This window comes from Malus domestica, chromosome 15, assembly GCF_042453785.1.
Source record: "Malus domestica chromosome 15, GDT2T_hap1".
NCBI lineage: Eukaryota > Viridiplantae > Streptophyta > Magnoliopsida > Rosales > Rosaceae > Malus > Malus domestica.
The window spans coordinates 20023610-20044020 of NC_091675.1; the positions used below are offsets into that span (position 1 = coordinate 20023610).

Here is a 20411-nt window from a genome sequence, read left to right on the forward strand (position 1 = left end):
GATACAGTAATGCACCAACACGCATACACTGGACTGGTGTGAAAGACTTTCTGTTACCTTAAGGGTATTACGGATTTGGGATTGTTATATCCCTACGGATCCTCGAGTGATGCCTCACCCTTTGCTTCTCGAGTTGATTCTCGCCTTGTTGGTTATGCCGACGCAGGATACTTATCTAATCCGCACAAAGCATGTTCTTAAATAGGTTATGTCTTTACCGTTGGAGGCACCGCAATTTCTTGGAGGTCAACTAAACAGACCTTAGTTGCCACTTTGTCTAACCATGCTAAAATTCTTACCTTACATGAAGCAACTCGAGAATGCTTTTGGTTGAAAGCAGTTATGGGCCATATTCAAAGCTCATCCGATCTCTACCCCGCCGTAGATGTGCCTACGACGATCTTTGAGGACAACACAACATGCATCAAACAACTCAAAAATGGTTACATCAAAGGAGACAATACTAAGCACATTGCGCTGAAGTTCTTCTTTTCACATCAACAACAAGAGCATCAGAAGATTAAAGTCACGCAAATCCGTTCACAAGACAATCTGGCTGACCTCTTCACCAAATCACTATCGAATGAGACGTTTCAAAAGCTTGTTCAAGGAATTGGTATGCGTAAACTTTCTGAGTTGTAACATTGCAATTTCTCTTTAGAATTATGTCAAACTCAGGAGGAGTATCCTGAAGAATACTTGCTTGATCTTAATGTACTCTTTTTCCCTATGATTAAGAGCATTTTTCCCACTTGATTTTTGATACCTAACTAGGTTTCAACGAGGCACTCACCTTAGGTTGATCATATCCCCAATGACGTCCTGTAAATGTTTCTTTTGACTTTGCATTACTCACGCATTTTTCCTTAGATTATGGATTTTGTCCTTACTTGGGTTTTTACCATGGCCTTAGGGTTTTTTAGTGAGACTTACTACTTTATGCAAGTTCCTACCTTATTGAGAATAAGCGTTGTTCCCAGAATCAGTGTCGACAAGTCGACTTTCTGCATGATGCTGAATCTACCTTGAGTATTTACACACTCAAGGGGGAGTGTTGTGAACTTTCCTAGTTTATGTGTGATTGTGTAAATCCTAGATTTGATTTGGTTCTAGTTATTCTTTCCTATATGGACTTGTATTCCATAGGGATGAAGGATTTCTTCTCTCCTTTTACTACTATAAATAAAGGCACTACGTGGGGGCATAACACATCTTCAATACACAATTCCCTACGATTCTACAAGCACATCTCTCCTCTCTCTCTACCCTTGTCGTCGGCCTCCTTCTCCTTGTCAGATAAAATAGACTACAACACGAATGAGTTTCTCATGTAATTTTCTTCTACATATCTATTTTTTCCTAATTAATAGATTAAATACATTAGAAGATAATCAATGCAAACAAATCTAACGAAATCGATGGACAAGGTGGGCACGCTTTTCTTCTAGCTCAACTGAAGAGGTTGGGTCAAACACCGATCATTGGGCCTGCCAGATGTCCACATTCTCACAGAGGATTTCAAATTCTAAATCCTACCCGGATGCATCCACCACCCATTCAAAAACCAAAATTACCCCTCCACCATCTCCATAATTACTACCCCTTGCCGAAGGTTTTATAGTCACAAAAAATAAAAGGTTTTGTCCAACCCGCTATACATCCCCCGTCTGTCTGTCTTTAACTCCAAGCAAAAATCCATCAGAAAAAATAAACTCCAAGCAAAAACATCCACTCACCGAGTCAACTCGCCGGAACAGCCCGGCCCCACCAATTCATGACTGACGACACCTCCGATAACAACCGGGTCGAACCGGTCGAACCGGTCGACCCGGTCCTCGTCCGTTATCAGCCCTCGGAGCTCCAAATCGCCTCGGAGTTTCTCTCCACCTGGCTCCCCTTTCTCACCAGGGATCTTTGCCAGCACTGTTCCGCCAAACTCACCGATCGCGTCCGCTCTCTCGGCCCAGGTACGAATTCTTTCATTTTCTGTTTGTTTCCTGGGAAAATTTAGGGCTGGAAAGTGTGTAGAAAGTAAAAGTCTCTATCTTTATGCTGTACTGTACACAGATAAATTGAATTTTGAATTTGTGTTTCGGCATACCCTTATTGGGATTTTGTGATTTGGGAATTGTAGAACTTGGAGGCGATTCGATACCTGTCAACCCGGATGAGAATTCGAGTGATTTGAAACTGGAGAGCAAGGAGTTGCAGGTGGGTAGTGATAATGATATTGGTGAAGATAATCATGAGGATGACACAAGTTCACTAGGTTGGAAAGACGGAGCTCAGGGGCTATCGGAGCCCGACCCTGAATCTTCTAAAAGTGGATTGTGTCCTGAATCCCCCTTATTAGAGACTCCAAGCCCTCGGATGTCATGGGCCGATATGGCACAGGAAGATGAACTGGAGGAAGAGGAAGAGGAGGAAGAGGAAGAGCGCGAATTGAATAAGCGGGTGGTGAATGTGAACGACACGACTGGAGAGTTGAGGATTACAAAGTCTTCATTGTCTAGGGAGCAGAGGGAACACTTTAGGTTCATGAATGTTAAGAGGAAGAAAGAATATATGTGTTTGGAGAGGGTTAATGGGAAATTGGTTAACATTCTCGACGGACTTGTGCTCCACACCGGTATCTTCAGTGCAGCGGAACAGAAGAGGATTGTTGATTGTGTTTATGAGCTTCAAGAGATGGGCAGGAAGGGTGAATTAAAAGGTTAGTTCTTTGCTTTCGGAATGCCATTACGGTGCTGGATCTTCGTGTTGATAATTATTCTTGTTTACATACATGAGGTATATATCTCTGTAATGTTTCCAATAACATGTTTATCTATTTACGATGACTTGATACATAGGCTTTATGGTAACCCTTTTATTGCCTAGCTAGAATGTAAATTGTCCAGAATGCACATAATGTGTTTGGTTTTCTTTTATGAATTTACATCTGTTGTGTTCCTCAAGATTTATTTTGTAATCGGTTTAGTTGTAAGTTGCCAAAGAACTTTTCAGTGGTATGTATGTGCCAACTTTAAGATTCCCCCTTTCTTTTCTTGTTCAGTTGTAAGTTATATTTTATTATACTGAAAATATCCAAAATCTATTATTTAGCTCAAACTTGTTTTTATGTGAGTTAATTCTGTTACATGGAACTTACTAAAGTGTTTTTGGATTTTCTAGTTGCATTCTATTGTATTGATGTTTATTTATTTCTTATTAGGATAGGTATTATACTTTATACCACTTTGGATAACCTATTCTGGAATTCTTGCAGCACGTACGTATACAGCACCTCAAAAGTGGATGAGGGGCAAGGGACGAGTAACCATTCAGTTTGGCTGTTGCTACAATTATGTAGTGGTATGCCTTTTCGCTATGGCATTTATATTTAATTTCAATTTATTATTTGACTAACATTTGGTAGAAATCAGCTACATTATTATTCTAGTGGGCATAATTTCTGAACTTTGCTCAAAGGAACAATATGTCCTACTGATTTTAATGTGTTGCACTTGCATCTGTTGTGCTATGTTGGTTGCAGGATAAGTATGGTAATCCACCTGGTATCCTCCGCAATGAAGTTGTCGATCCCATACCTCATCTTTTCAAGGTGATCATTAGGAGGCTGGTAAAATGGCATGTGCTTCCCCCGACCTGTGTACCTGATAGTTGCATCGTCAATGTATATGATGAAGGGGACTGTATACCTCCGCATATTGACAACCATGATTTTGTTCGACCTTTCTGCACCGTGTCTTTTCTTAGTGAGTGCAACATAGTTTTTGGGTCAAACTTAAAGATCATTGGTCCTGGCGAGTTTGAAGGTTCATTTGCCATTCCCTTGCCAGTTGGGTAAGTATGCCATCCAGATTTGTCCTTGCACATTCTCTGCCCTTGTTTAGATTCTACCTATTGTTTGTCATTACATCTATGTATTTTGATATATGCATCAACCTTTTTACTTAATAGTCAGCATTTTTCCATGCAGATCTGTTCTGGTTTTAAACGGAAAGGGGGCTGATGTAGCTAAGCATTGTGTGCCTGCAGTACCTACAAAACGGTAAGAGTTAAAACTCTGCAATATAATTTTGTCTTTTTGTGGTTGCTTGTATTAATTATTTGTCTTCAGGATATTTACCTGCTCGTTTTTGTATATCGTAGGATATCAATCACATTTAGAAGAATGGATGAAACCAAACGGCCGAATGGTTATGTTCCAGAACCTGATCTACAGGATATTCAACCACTATCCTTTGAACAGGACAAGAAAACTACATTAAATTCACCTAGGAGCGAACGTGGAATGAGGAGGCAGCCAATTAGAAGAGCGGGTAACTCCGAAATTAGGGGATCTGCTGACAGACGTGAGTTCCACTCAGCGCCCCGCGACTCTGGATGGAGTCGACGTGGATCCGGAAATAGGTGGAACCGGGGAAGGGCCAATGTGAATTTTGAGAGCTAGCTGATGATGGCTAACTTCATTGCCAGTACAAGTGTTGCCGTTGGCCCCTTCCAACCTTTCGTCAAGGTTCTTGCACTTAATTTCTGAAAGAGATATAGGAAGCATATTGATTGGATTTGTATCTTTCTACATCTACTTTAGGCATGTCAACTATGCTTTGGTTTATCTTTAACAAAAGCAATATGCCTGTTTGAGTATAGATGGAAGTTCAGACTCATGCGGCGAAGGCAGTGGACATAAATGCAACTTGCTGGAATGCCACCACAGTTCTCTTGGGATTGTTTTTCCATAGCTTATAAGGCTTATCGCGTAGCGGCTTTGTGAGTGAAAAGCATATGGGTGAGTTGTCCTATATAGTGGATAAACCAACTTGAAGCTTGTTGGTTGTAGCACATTGCTGCTCATATATCCCAGTAATTGGATTGCAATCTATTGAGTGTGGTATTGTTTAATGATTGGAGGAATCAGTTGTTTGTATCCTTCCTCGGTTTTACGTTTGTGAACCGGATTTCTTTATGCATGCTCAAGTGTACTAGTATTTGAACGTCTAGAATTTCTGGCCGGTTTCAGCCGTATATTTGCGTTGTTGAGATGAGAATGAAATGCAGATTGGTAAATTGGTACTTGTTGGAATAAGAACACAGTATCGGTGTTGATTTACTTTTTCCTTCTCTCTTTTCGTTGCAGACGCTGTTGGTCTAGTAAATTTGTACAACTAGAGATAGCAGTCGGGGGAGTTTATTCTGCTTCTCTTTTGTACTTTCAATTCTTTTGCTTTCTGACTCTACATTTACAAGGAATGCCCTTATTCATATTTCTTACTCCCTTCGGCCATGATTTCGGGTTCTCATCTCCATTACAACATGGTGCAAATAATTTGACGAGTTGTTATTAACATTCTAAAAAAGTCGTTACTTGGAAATATATGGGAGGAGCTATGGTGACTAGTTTCAAGTGTTTAACTCTCAGAATTTTATTAAAAAGAAAATTTTACGGATACTAAAGACACTAACTTGCACCAAATTTTGCATCCAACAAAAACTTGCATCTGGTTACTAACTAATGTGGCTAACTCCTTTTTGTTGTGAATAAATAAGGTTGCAATGTGTTTATCTATACGCAAGAAAACTCTTCCTGTGAGAAATTTTTCAGTATGCTGGGAACACAGTCTAGTACACAAGTATCATAATACAAGTTGAAATATTTTTCTTCAAGTTTCTCAATAATCTCTCCTTGTATACCGAGCTGTATTTCCGCACACTAAAAAATCTCTTCTTCTTGTCAACCATTAACAGAATATTAAATATGGAAAAGGATCCTCGTCGGATCATTTTTTTGGGGATACTAGGGATTCTGTGATCGTGACCGTTCATCGTACATCGTGCGGTCAGTTTTCGTTAGGTACTATTCATATTAAATTTTAAATTTTGAAATAATTTCTGACCGTACGATATACGATGAACAGTCACGATCACGGGATCCATAGGATCCCTAGAAAAAAGATCCGACGAGGATCCTTTTCTATTAAATATACCCATTTATCCTCTTTTCCATCTTAAATAATAGTAGCGGTGGGCACTTAGAACCGAAAACCGAAACCGAAACACGAACCAAATCGAACCGCACCGAACGGTTTGGTTTTGTGGTTTTGGAACGGTTTCGGTTTTGAAACCGAACCGCAACATAGAAAACGGTTTGGTTTCGGTTTTGGCTTTTGAAAACCGCATCGAAACCGAACCACACTGCAAATATTAATAAACATTTAATTAAATGTCCATATTAAATTTCATGTTTTAATTGGTTATTTGTTAGAATCCATGCACTTAGTATGGACACAACCAAACTAGAATATCATCATTCATCACTTTCTTTCGTTCATTAACTTGAAGGACCTTTGTTATTTTATACCATCACACATACACACATATATGTACAAGGGTGGACTAATCTTGTTATCAAGAGTCGAACAATGATCTAATGAAGTCCACTCATTTGAAGCATGATATCACATATTCTAGTATGAAAGTTTCGCTCATGTTTAATGAATTCAAAGTTATTCAACTTGTTTTATGTTATACCTTGTACGGGACACCCTTTGTTGCACAAACATATTTTAACATCACAACTGCATGCAACATGCTAATTGTTTATATAATAAATGTCTTTTTCCTATTGCTAATGGGAAATACTTATTAATATGTTAAATTGCAAATTGTACATTTTTTCTTAAAAATCAAACCGAAACCGTTTGAAACCGTACCGAACAGAATCAAACGGTTTGGTTTCATTTCGGTTTTGGCTTCAAAACCACACCGAACCAAACCGTGCCCACCCCTAAATAACAGATTTGATACTAATGAGACTTTTTTTATTGGTCTTTCACTTTGTCTCATATTTTCAACCAATCCCTCATTTTACATATCCTGCTTCTTTTTCATTCTTTTTGAAAATACACGCATGTACTATCTTTTATAATATTAATCACGTAAAACACTGCATTTACTGTCATAAAAATTGGCGTTTATATTACTACTCAAGTACTATTGCCTTATGCAAATAGTTTTTTTTATTACAGTAGTGAAAATGCGTTGAATCTTTGCATGATGACATGAATTCAAATTGTTTAGGTGACTAATTTAACATCCAATCTAACAAAATCTATTTTTTGACAAAAAAAAAATATCGCGTTATAGTTGTTTCCAAACATTCTGTGCATAGATGGTTTTTGTTTTTTAAAACAAATTATTAACAAATGTCATCAATGTAATTTTAACTCATGACATCCTCCAACAAAGTAAAATATCACTAATCATGGGATTTATGTAGCTTTTCACCCTACCATAATATGGCTCGAGTCAAGGTGTATATTCAACCTTATATATTTGAGGATTGTATACATTAATAGTACATACATATGATATGATATGATTTGATATGATTTGATTGTATGTTAGGTTAGATCTAGCACATTTACCCCACAAAATCTATATGGCATTAATTCTACTCTTTCGTTTTTCCTCGATCAACTGGGACTCAAGTTCTAACTTTGAGATTTCTGGTCCTCCTCCTACCATTTAGAGTTAACTCTATGAAAGTTTTAATTAAAAGCTTACGGTACTGTTTATTTTAACGAAAAACCATATTTTTACACTAAAAAGTCAAACATGATACTATTCATTTTACCCTTTATTTTGTCATTATCATTAAAACTTAAAGTTTTCAAGTTATTTTCATTAATTTTCTTTATATTAAAAATGGGCTATCCACGTACTTCATTTATTTTTTCACATATTTCTTTTAATTTTCAGTTAAATCGAATAAATTAAAGAATAAATAAGTATACTACTGTGTATTTATTTCTCAATAAAAAAAAAAGAAAATTGAAAACACCTCAACACAGAGAGGTTTGAACGCAACAGTGGCTGATGGTGTGGTCCAATAAAACCACAAATACTCAATTTACATGCCAAATGAATTATATATGCGTGGGGGTCCACTCTAGCTAGCTTTCATGGTCCCATCCCTACTACCCTAGTGTGCTGTAGAAACAAAGCATATTAAACCACATGAAAAGGTAAACTGCGCTCAGCTGCCATCAAACTTCAGAAGCTCTAGCATGCAGTAGCAGCCTGTGTACCTAGCCAGGCAGCTACTAGGCAAATAGCATTCATATGATATGTGAGAGATTCTAACTATTCTAAGCAAGTTTCTTGGCTTGCATATATTCAACATAGTTAAAAAAAAAAAGGTATTTAAAATGAAATGCACTATTACACTTATTTGTATAGGATTTTATAGTGTGTGTATACATCTACAAACGTCTATATTTGTTTGAATCTTGACTGTTGGATTATTAACTATATATCTAAATCTCCATTCTTCAGATACTTAGACCGGAGTACAATACAATTTTGGTATATATATGGATCCTTATTATGAATGAATATTTCAAGGACAAGAACATGAATTAAGAGAGAAACTTGTGGCTAGGGTTTAGTCTAGAACTGTAGTTGCAAGTCTTTGTCTTAGACTTTAAAAAAGAACCAAAAAGAGAATGAGACTACTTACTATAGCAGTCTAGAGAGAGAGAGAGAGAGAGAGAGATCTGGGGTGATATTATTGAGATGTATCTTGAGAGAGATATGGGAAGAAAATAACATCCGAAGATGATTACCCGAAAGAAAGGGGAGTGTACTCACAGCGGCTATGCACAGCACACTAAGGCCAGTCAATTATTAGGTAAGCAGTTCAGAATTTTGGATAACAAGGGGGACAGATATACAACTTCACTGGTAAATCAAGTCTAAAAGTTGATCATCAAAGAATTGCAAGACTGACTATTTGGACAAGGGAACAAAAACCCTCATCCCTCTACACTCCTCCTCCTATTGGCTTTTGGCTAATCGGAGAGAGAGACAGAGAGAGAGAGAGGCTCTCAGATTCCTAAACCCTGCATGTAAATGCATGATAAGGAAAGGAAATCTCATGATGATATTATTGTCAAAATCAAACATATTATGCAATCTGTAAAAATTGAAATGTGAGAGAGACGGAGGACGAAGAGAGATAGGCATGTACAACGTCAGTCAGGATTACTGAGAAAGGGAATGGGACTGGCTGAATTCAAGAAAGAATGCTTCAATTTGGCCAAAATTTTGTGTAAAATTCATCAAAAAAGAAAAGTTGTGTGTAAAAAATAAAATATGTAAACTTGCTTCTTGTTGGTTTGTAAAGTATTGGACTTTTTAAATAACATACGATTAGCATGAACAAGTTTAACCTAGTGAGAAGATGCAGTACTAACATCAATACAAGCTCTCATAGGTTAGCAATGTGATAGATTAAGGGTTCGATTTCTATCAATATAACTATAAACACGTACAAGTTTAGTGTAAAAATAATGCTTCCATTTGGCCAAAAGTTTAGCAAGGAGAAAGATGTAGAGTTTCTTCTTGTTGGGTAGTAAAGTATTGAAAACTTTCTAATAACGTGAGAATGAATGATAAGATTAAAATAGTTATCCAATGAAAAAAAAAAGAGAGATGCAACTGCCTCCTTAATTTTCTGTTGGTCTTTAATGATCTCATAGTCGTGTTAATATCAATACAAGTTCCCATAAGTTAGCAATATATAGATTTAGGGTTCGATCTCTGCCAAGGTGACTATTAACGCGTACAAGTTCTTGCTAGCTCAGACAAGAATGTTAATGAAAGCCACTAGGGTTGGTGAGGGTGGGTAGGGTACATGTTTAAGGTTTATGGCATTAGGGTTATAGGTCTACTGAATTAGGCTATTAATTCACATAAAACCAGTTGAGGTTTATGGGATTAGGGTTAGTCTCTTGTTTGCAAAGCAAAGATGCATGGGATTAAAGAGGAATATTGATATGAATTATTTATTAGGATATAAAACCCACTTGGGGTTAGGGTTCATATCATATAGAGTGTGGTAGATTGCGTGTGCATGTGAGAATTATAGAGAGAGGAAGGTAGAAACAAAGCGGCAGTGGCAAAGAATGATGAAGCTTTTGATGATGATCCTAGAGACTGAGACATGCATGCATGCATGAGAGAGCTCCCAAAACCATGACACACACCATACTTAATGCTTTGGCATTTATTTTGAAACGCGTGCTCCGTAGCATAAAGGACTATACAGACATGATGACACCACTGAATTCTTTCTTTCTTTTGCACTTTACTCCTTGATATTTGTTCTATCATCCGCATCTCTCATCTCTCCCTCCATCTCTGCACAGAAATAGGATCATCACTTCATACACTTGTGCTTGTGCAACACTCTTTTAATTAATAAGGTTTCTTTCATAGTTAAGGTATGTTTATAACAGTAACGTTTTTAGTGTTTGCATGATTAAATTCTAGTTGGTTAATTTTGTTCAATAAGTTATTATGTTAGAGCTATGAAGTATAATTTTTGACTTATCGTGTTTTCTACAACATTACTAAGTTTGTTTTATTTGATTGTGCTTCATGAGATTTGAACTCAGTCACACACGTAATTTTCCAACAATAGGCACTACAAGAGACCCCCAAATATTGTGTCGCCCCCTATACCTTGTTTTCGTGACCAAAAGTATATGCAACGAATTAGGATCTCATCCAAGTAGATCATTTTTCCTTACTAAACCAAATGATCAGAGTGAGCAAAATACTTCAAACTGTGCAACCACGAAAAAAATTTGCAAACAGCAGGTTAGTGATATGTACATAATTTTCATTCTAGGGTTTATGCTTTTAAAAAATAAGTTAAATTTTGCATAACCAGGCACATCTTCAATTATCCATAGAAATAGCAAGATTGTACCTGAACAGTTAACAAGACACGAATTCGCACAAAAAATTGCGTTGTTTAGTTGAAGTGTATCGGTTCGGGTTGATAACAGTTGTACCCACTCAGTACAAGAGCCAAGATATATAACAGTTGGGTTCAGGTCAAAACTAACAAAAAATTCTTACTCTTAAGTCATCTGGTGCGTCATTGTTGAGTGGTGAAAAACACATGGAAAAGTGCTCGCATACGCAACACATGATGAATTTTGATAATATTTCTAAAAGAAGATTAATATATATGTTAAATTGACAACATTTTTAGTTTCGATGGTATTTTGCACACCCCTAATAAAAACCTGGGGTTTGTGAAAGATTCTTTTATAGTAATTTCATAGGCAACTAAATTTAAATCTAGATGATGATTCAGACTCCCTCTTCCTTTTTCATGCTCCACACAACTAAAGATACATTGAAGAGATAATCAAAGAATGCTTTGGTTGTTGAAAGATGAGGCGAACATTATTTTTAGCCTCGGACTTGTTTTTAAAAGGGATAATTTGATTGCAGCCCCTAATCCTTAACATTCTTTGATTAAAACCTTAATAGTATTCAAAGTTTGATCAAGGTCCCTTGACTTTGTACACATCATTATATTACTATTAATATTTATATTTTTATAGTTTTGACATTAATTGTTTGATATTTTCTGAGGTTTATAATCCTATAAATTTAAAATCCCTCATTATAATACTATTAGACACGGTTATAATAAAAAAATTCAAACATTTTAATTGAATAAATGGATAAAAACTATGTAAAAATAAGAAATAATAAATGGCAAAAGAATGTATCCATAGTGTTAAAAAAATTGGTACATTTCACATATAACAAAGTGGTACATTAATAAAGAAGAATGGGTACATTATAAATAAATTAGGGTACAAATAAAAGATTAAAAATTATGAGTACAAATGAATTTTTAAAAATATAATATAGGTGCTAAAAGAAATTAATAAATGGGTACAAAATAAAACTAAAAAGAAAATACTACAAATTTAAAAAAAAAATGTTGCAAATTAAAAGTGGGTACAAACTAAAAATATAAATATATGATACAAAGTTTAGGCATAAAACATAAATATACCATATGTAATTTTTCTATCATTGATTAAATATACAATGTCACGTAATGGTATACAAATGGGTACAAACACAAATAAAACTTTAAAAAATATGGGCACAAAAAGAAACTAATATATGGGTACAAATTAAAAATGAAAAGAAAATTGGTACAAATTAAAAAATATTTGCAAATTAAAATTGGTACAAACTAAAAATAAAAATATATGATAAAAAATTTAGCCATAAATATAAATATACTAATTGTAACATTTTTAACACTAAAGGAATATATTTAAAACTAAAAATATTTTATTATTCAAATAATTAATGATGTTATTAATACCCAAGGACCTTGATCAAAAATTGAAAATAAATAGGATTTTAATCAATGGAGTAACAAAAAGAAGGATGTGAACCTAATTTTCCCTAAAAATTTTCTTGTAATGACATGCATGTTCAAGATGTATTTATGTATTTCTTGTATTGGACCTCTTATTTGAAGAATCTATTGGGATGTATTATGTACTGTGAAGTATTATTGTGATACTTTGTTTTGTTCTTAAAAAGTATAAAAGTCAAAATCATAGATTAGTATTAAGATCAAGTTTTCGTCAACGGTTCACCCGTTAACAATGCTTTTACGTTACGAGCGTTTCAGGTTCGGGTTGAGCATTCTCTAACTATACATTGCTCAACAGGTTGGCATTCGGTGTCACATCTGTTGTGCCTACTGTCTTTGCATTAGATTTTTACTGTTTGCTCTTCGTGTTTGTAGAAGCCGTGTAGTGGTTTATTTCATTTGTTGGTTGTGCTCTCTAAATTAAGGAATTGGTCAGTAAAGAATATGTACCCGTTATGGCACCCTCTTGTATTGTTTGATTTTTTGTCAACAAAATCCCGCCATCGTTGCTTGTAAAAAAGTTATTGCTAAACGGTTTGTTAACAAATGACCTGTTATCCTAATGTGCAAAACTAGTCATGATCTTTCAAAGAACATATAACATTCTATTGTTGATCATACATAACTACTCTTTCACCAATAGCATTGTGATCATATAATTGATCTTTGTCTTTCATAATGGGAAAAACAATAGTTTCAATCAAAAGTATAAATTACAGTACATGCTTAACAATAATGAACACTACGAAATTAGGGTAACCAATTGGGGATCACTATATACTTCAGAAACGCATATTGTTTGTAAATATATACACACACACACATCTTGAACATTAGTTTCAATCAAAGAGTATATATATTTTCTGTCAAGAATCAGATTTGATTGGCACAGATGAAGATGAACAATAAGAGGCTAGCTAGCTTGGAGCTGTGAGTAAATTGCATTGATTACCATGTTGTATTTGGGCTAGCTACTTCTCCAGTTATTCTTCAAGGCTGTATATAATATATCCACCTATATAAGCTCGGCCCAGGACATGTACATATATAGTAGATTTGCACCAAGCCTAAGCTCTAGCATTACTACAAACTACTGTAGGTTGGAATTCCTAGAGAAGATATGAGAGCTTAAAAGTGGGGTAAAAGAACCAAAGAATAGAAACCCTAATGGGTCTCAAAGTACAGTTTGGAACCTATATGTAAGGCACAGAGAGAAGTACTTCATCAAGTTTAATTTACAGTTTTGCCCATGACAACCCTAGCTAAGTACAGGAGTATCTTTGTGGTTCTGGGGAGATATTTTAGTGTGACCGTACACGGGATGGTACATCATGTGTTACTAAACAAATTGTGGGATATGTGTGCTAAAAAGTTAATAACTTAAAAAATAAAATTTCTCACCATTGCTATTAAAATATGTAGTGTACCACTTGTGTTCCATTCACAACTAAATTTTTTTCGTGATTCTAGGGCTAGCTGGCTCTCTTCGCCTAAAGATAATAAAATAGAACTGAAAAAAAGGGATAATATTGATCTCCCCATTGAAAGAAGAACCTCTAAATCACTCACCCCATCATTTTTATGGCCGTTCATTCCTTCATTCAGAAGGATTTGGATCCTCTCCTGAGCCCAAGGAGTGTGGATCGTTGAATTTTCATCCAACAGTTACAAACAAGGAATTCTTTTTAAAGTTATAATAATTATAATCGTTAGATAAAAATTCAACGGTCCACACTTCTTAATCAGGAGAATCATCTCCTTGGGCTCAGGAGAGAGGATCCAAATCCCATTCAGAACCCTCTCTTCTTTCTTTCTTTCCAATCCATTATATCACTTCATCATCATATCATATTATATTACTCTCTCTCTCTCTCTCTCTCTCTCTCTCTCTCTCTCTTAAAAAGTGCATAAAAAATAATAATTTCATATATGCCTCTTGGTCATGCCTTTTCAACCAAGTAATTCTTATGCCACTGATCCCCTCCCTTTCTAATCCCTCTTCTGTCCCTTCCCTTTTTTATGAACCCCTTTCTCTCTCTACTCTCCCTCTGTCAACTTCAGTCCTTCTCTCTCAGATATTTCTCTGATTTCCTCTCTTCATCTCTCCATGTGCCCCTCCTCACCTCCCCCTTCCCCCTCTTAATTATAACCCTTTGATCCCCAATCCCAACATTATTTTCAATTTCATGCACTTCCTCTCTCTCTATCTCACCTACCTTCTCTCTCATTCCCTCATTCTCTCTTCCTCATCACTCCATTTTGTTTGCTTCCTTTTGTAATGTCCTTCCTCTCCGTCACACCGTCTCCGTCACACCGTTTCTCGAGTTCGAACCCTCCTCTCATAGCTTAGGATAATTTAGAGTAGAAATTTCGCTCGTAATCAAAAGAATCTCTCAATGGACCCTCAACAAAACCCAAATGAACTATTAGACGGCGGCAACAGGCAGGGGGGTGGAGTCATGTGCAGGCAAAGCAGTACGCGGTGGACACCCACCACTGATCAGATAAAAATCTTGAAGGACCTATACTACAACAATGGCATTAGATCACCCAGCGCTGAGCAGATTCACAGGATCTCTGCTAAACTGCGACAGTACGGCAAGATCGAAGGCAAGAACGTTTTCTATTGGTTTCAGAACCACAAAGCTCGTGAGAGGCAGAAGAAAAGATTCACTTCTTCTTCTACTCCTGATCATCACGCAGCACCACCAATGCCAGCTGTACCACCGCAAGCCGATAATATCAGGCAAAGATCATCAGGGTTTGGGATTGATATTAATGCAACTGCTGCTGCTGCTTATGAACAACTACCCATTAATCACCACAGCAAGTATTCCAACATTTCTGGTTCACCAGCTGGTAATTAGATAATTAGAGACCGACCTTTTTCACTAACTAATTTATTAAATTTTCCTACTTTTTTTTTAGTTTTTACTATTTGGTTTATTTTATATGTAGGGTTTTCTTCTACATCTTCTTCAGTTGGTGTGAATGTTTCTGCTGGGGCAGAGATGGGAAACTATGGGTATGGATCCATGGCCATGGAGAAGAGCTTTAGGGTAAGTTTATATTTGTAAATATATATATTTATATTCATACACAATAATGAATTAATGCAAGAAGAAATGAAAATACTTGCACCCATGTGAGCACAGTAGTGCAAGTTTAGTCATCAATTTATCTACAACACAAAACATCATAGAGTGATTTGAAACTTCCTATATTAAGGAAGAAAACCTCTGGCCCTTTGTTTCCTTTAAGCACTAGAAATAAATTTCCCCATTTCTCATATTAAGCCAAACTATTTGGACCCCAATAAAACAGTACATATTCTATTCCACTCCTGGTACTAAAATGAAAACAACAGTTGAAAATGTATATTTGCAAACCCTTTTAGCCAATTTGGTTAGTGCTCTCCCCCTCTGCACTCAAGATCCCTCCCACAGTTTAGATGATTATATCATTTGTTAGTAAGAAAATTTACATTTTATTTTTAATTTTTGGGTTAATTGCAGGACTGCTCACTATCATCTGGAGGAAGTACTAGCACCGGTCATGTTGGTGGATCTAATTATAATAATTTTAATCACAACCCAGGATCATGGGTTGGTGTTGATCCATATTCCTCACCCTACTCCATCTTTGACAAGAAATCACCATCAAAACAAGTGTTTGGTGATCAAGAAAACATGACGGAAGAAGAATATTACAATCAGCAGCAAGCTTCACCAGAGATTGAGACTCTCCCTCTTTTCCCCATGCATGGTGAAGACATCCATGGTTTTGGCAACATCAAGTCCTCCTCCATGGAAGGCTACTACTCCGGCTGGTACCGCTCCGACGGCAGCAACGATGGTGGGTCTCGCACTTCCCTTGAGCTTAGCCTCAATTCCTACGGCCACATGGCCCCTGATTGCTTCAGATCATGTTAATTATATGTAATAATAATATTCCTCCATGTCTCTAATTCTAATTACTTCTAGCAAGCTAGCTGCTATAATATCTAGTTTAATCTATGATCAGCTTGTAATTGTGATCAGTATGGCTACTACCCTACTATTTTATATATGATTAACTCCTACATATTTTAAGGCTTTGTTGGCTTGAACCATTTAATTACGTCAAAAGTTGTTGGGTTTGACACGTGTCTTGCAAAGAACTTAATCTCCTGATTTATTAGCTTACTTTTAACTTTTAGTTGTCCCTTTCCCGAGAATATTCCATAATAATTATTTGCTAATCAAGATGCATGGAATCAGTAATATATATATATATATATATATATATATATAAAATAATAATAATTCCATGATTCATTCATAATATAGATAGATGTTAAGTAGGAGAAAGACTTTGCAAGTGGCATTTTATAACAGTGGTGGAAAGAAGTTAAGTTTTTGCATGATAATGTGAGTTTGAATCTTATCAGAGGCTAATCTAATATCTAAGCTAAGAAAATCTATTGTTTGACAAAAAAAAAAAAAAAAAAAAGCTTAGAGGAGGACTTTGATGGAACCGGGTTCATAGTCATTGTAACTCCCTGGGCCATTAATACAGTCATGTAAAAAGTCTTATACATAAACTCGTATTAATGGTTTGAGATGTAATGGTAATAGTGAATCCATTTTATATAAGTCATCATTAATTAGGTAATATGTCAGTTTATATTGTTCAATCTTCATCGTCAGCAAGAACATGATCCAATGGTCCAAACTTTACTGAGAATGGTATGCAATCACCTTCACCGAATTAAATAATGTATTAATGACCTAGTCATTTTCAAGCACTTACCAGTTAATTAACACTTTATCAGTAGGAGATCACGAAGAAGATGATGGTAGATGGAGATTTCAATCTGAAGGCCTGCTCTGCTAAGTGTGACGTAATTTCTCGATAGAAATTTTAGCTGGGGCCCTTGAACTTGAGGGTAAACTACAGTGCTTTACGTTAAGGGTTTGTTGTGTATACACATGTGTCATGTGTGTGCAATGTCGAAAAGATTTGCCAATGATATGAAATGGGAGTGTGGAGAAAAATGTAATATAGAAAGACATGCTGTTGGGCAAAAAAGATGAAAGTGTGTGTGAATGTGTTTGTATATGCAGCCGTTTTCATAAAATAGAGGCGGGAGCTAGTGGTAGTGGGGAGAGTATATATTTTGAAGTTTGAACCCTCTTGGTCTTGGGAAATTCCAAAACATTATTCTTCTTCTTCTTGTTTTTGGTATACATAAGTTGCAAATTATTTGTTCATATTTGACTTTAAAATAAATCCAATCAAGACAGAATGTTTAAGTGTTGATCCAATAAATGCAACAATGTAATATTTGTTCATATTTGGTCTTATTATGGGAATGAGATTCACTCCGGATCTTTGTGTTTGAAGTCCCAGACCAAGACATTTCCACCATTCAAGAGAGAGAAAAGGAGATCCGGACTGATCAAATTTTTGAGTTCTTATGAAGTGGGCCAGTAAGATAAGCTAATGAGACTATGATTAAAATTTAGTGATCTGAATCTCACGATCCGCAAATTCCAGACACAAAGATATGGAGTGAATCTCAATTTTTATTATGGACCTTGCATGGTTCTAGGCTTCTTGCAGAGTAGAATTTAAAAAATAAAGAAGTTTCAATACTTAATTAGTCGCCATATCTTATTGTTTGGACCAACGTTTCATCCCCCTTCACTTGTTCTAAAAGTGTGTTCACAAAGCCTACCATATGCCTCTTCATATGACCTATTGATTAGTGCTTTTGCGATTATATTGAAAAGAATCAATTTCTAGAGAAATTTTTAGTTGTGACGAGAACACAAATGGTACACCACGTGTTTTAATAGGAGTGGTGTGAAATTTTATTTTTTAAGTTATTAACTTTTTAGCACATATATCTCACCATTTGTTTAATGACACGTGGTGTACCACCCCATATACCAGTCGCATTAAAAAAACATATACCAGTCGCATTAAAAAAATCTTTCTTCTGGACCTAAATATAATCATAAATCAATATACCCCAGCTATCACCATTTAGACTAACTTCAAAAAAAAAAAAGTATTATTATTTAAAGTTTAACATAAGACACTTTCATTCATAAGTTAATTAATAGGACAATTAGGACACAACTATATAAGTAAACTTATAGTTTTGTAATTTCAATGAGTTATGTTTGGATACGTGTCAGATAATGATTTGCATGCAAAAATGAATGACTTCTTATATGTAAAGAACCAAAGGCGATCAATTTGAATTTGGATATCATAATCATATGATTTCACACCTTTGTATGTGTCCATACAGCTAGCAAATTATAGTCCAATATTTTGCTAATATACAAAGTGCATCAATTGTAAGAATAAATGCTCTTAGTTATCTGAGTTACGAACCCTTTATTGCAGTATCTAGTTATTTAACTGCAATTGAACAACTTTGGAGAAGCCAAAGACAACACCACCTAATGGGTATGAAATGAGTTAAAACAAAGCACAAAGATAAAATGCGGGTGTAAATAAACAAGAAAATGAGTCACATGATGACACACATTCTCAAAGACATTCACCAACCGAAACATATTCACTCTATCAGTCTATGTACATTCGTAATTTTGGGGTTCAGTTTTCTTGCGTCTGGTAGAGCACCTTGTGGGCACCTCCATAAAAGGGGTCCCCATCACCAAGATTTTGGGTGGGATGGCATTCCTTTTTCTGGTTTGACAAAAGTTCAAACTTTATAGCTTAGGAGAAACCCTAATGTCGTTTAGGACATGCAAGCCTTTAAGAAGAGGATAATACGACTCGGGTGCGGCCTCAATCAGGTAACTACAGACAATGCTTCTTGTTCTTCCTTGGTTGATATATATATATATATATATATATATATATATATATATATATTATTACAGAGAAAAGATTTAGTTGTGGATCGAAGAAAATCTTTAAAGCTTTCTGTGACTTCAAGTACGTAATGTCCCTAACCAGCAAAATGAGGCATGACATACATCATGCTTTTTGGCCAGTTTCATGTAAAGTGTTTCAAATCCATATTTTCCAAGTTGGTTTGGTTTCCATTTTTATCAGAATTGTTGAGCTCAAGATTTTTACCCATTAATTGGTCCTCACATATGCCTCCCCACATGATTTTTGTTTTATCTTCCTTCTCTTCTCTTTGAAAGGATAACTCCTTAATTAGCCTCTTAATTTGCATTTTAATTCAACTTGATTTTTCATGAATATTTTAGCAATGTTCTCTGAATTATAGACTTTGCTTCATTTTGCTCTATGAACTTTTACTTTGGTTTTGAATCCCCCCAACTTTCAATTTGTGTCAGTGTTCCACTTGTTGTTTAGATCTGTCGATTATTCTGTCAAATTGAGGATTGTTTTCGTTTATTTTGTACATTAGAAGACTTTGTAAGTTGTAATTTCTCTTAACTTTGTTCTCATAACTCAATTATCAGAATAACAAGTTGTAGTTATCCTTGTGAATGTAACATTTTGTTGATGTATATGACCCTCAAAGTTGATCAGTTGCATTGCTTGCACGATATGTAATTAACGGAATATTGTGATAGAATATTTAGAGGGTCTTAACTCTAAAGGAACAAACTAAAAAATTCATTGCTCAAAGTGGAACAAGGTCCAAAATTTAGGGGCCATAACTAAACTTTTCCCTTAACCATTAAGATGGCTGTAAAATGCACACAAATCAACGGTTACTACTTATTAGTCCCCACATCTGCGTAGTGTAACTCTATACTGCAGTCCGCACCCAAACTGAAGAACTTCCATGTCACAAAGATTCTTACGTTGCAGTACTCCAAACTAATCAGACATTCTTAAGCGAAAAAAGTAAAAATGAAAACTTCATTGTAGTAGTATCTCTAATCCAATCACAAACTACCATGTCATGCGAGAAAATTAAAATGCATGACAATGCGATTGATTTGAGATATGGTCACAATAACATTGTCGTGCATGTAAGTTTTCTCCCGATCAACAACTTGCAATAACTCACGCATGGGATGACTGACGTCGTCCACAATTCCCCTGAATTTTGGTTTCATCTGGTAATCCAACATAAGCGAAACACCTATTTTGTCATGAGTGTGAGTGTGGCCTCCACCTCTGGTCTGACACTTCATCT

At 35.7% G+C, this 20411-nt stretch overlaps 2 protein-coding genes across 4 annotated transcripts; both read left to right on the forward strand.

The window, feature by feature from the left end:
* The first annotated feature begins 1619 nt into the window (after nt 1-1619).
* On the forward strand, nt 1620-5116 carry LOC103407055 (RNA demethylase ALKBH9B-like). Of its 3 annotated transcripts, XR_524695.4 has the most exons (7): nt 1624-1967; nt 2135-2713; nt 3269-3354; nt 3536-3846; nt 3983-4054; nt 4156-4522; nt 4657-5116. XR_524695.4 is itself a non-coding variant. In XM_008346011.4 (6 exons), exons 1-6 carry the CDS (start codon nt 1775-1777, stop codon nt 4454-4456), a joined length of 1542 nt encoding a protein of 513 aa, XP_008344233.3. In that variant the 5' UTR covers nt 1620-1774; the 3' UTR covers nt 4457-5116. The 3 variants fall into 3 exon arrangements, 2 of the variants coding, with proteins under 2 accessions (XP_008344233.3, XP_028949728.2); XM_008346011.4 differs by having other exon boundaries at nt 1620-1967; nt 4156-5116; XM_029093895.2 differs by lacking the exons at nt 4156-4522; nt 4657-5116 and having other exon boundaries at nt 1642-1967; nt 3983-4058.
* Nucleotides 5117-14490: 9374 nt separating this feature from the next.
* On the forward strand, nt 14491-16250 carry LOC103400706 (protein WUSCHEL-like). Its single transcript, XM_017335783.3, has 3 exons — nt 14491-15127; nt 15227-15327; nt 15784-16250. The coding sequence occupies exons 1-3, from the start codon at nt 14665-14667 to the stop codon at nt 16198-16200; spliced, it is 981 nt and encodes a 326-aa protein (XP_017191272.2). The 5' UTR covers nt 14491-14664; the 3' UTR covers nt 16201-16250.
* Nucleotides 16251-20411: the final 4161 nt, after the last annotated feature.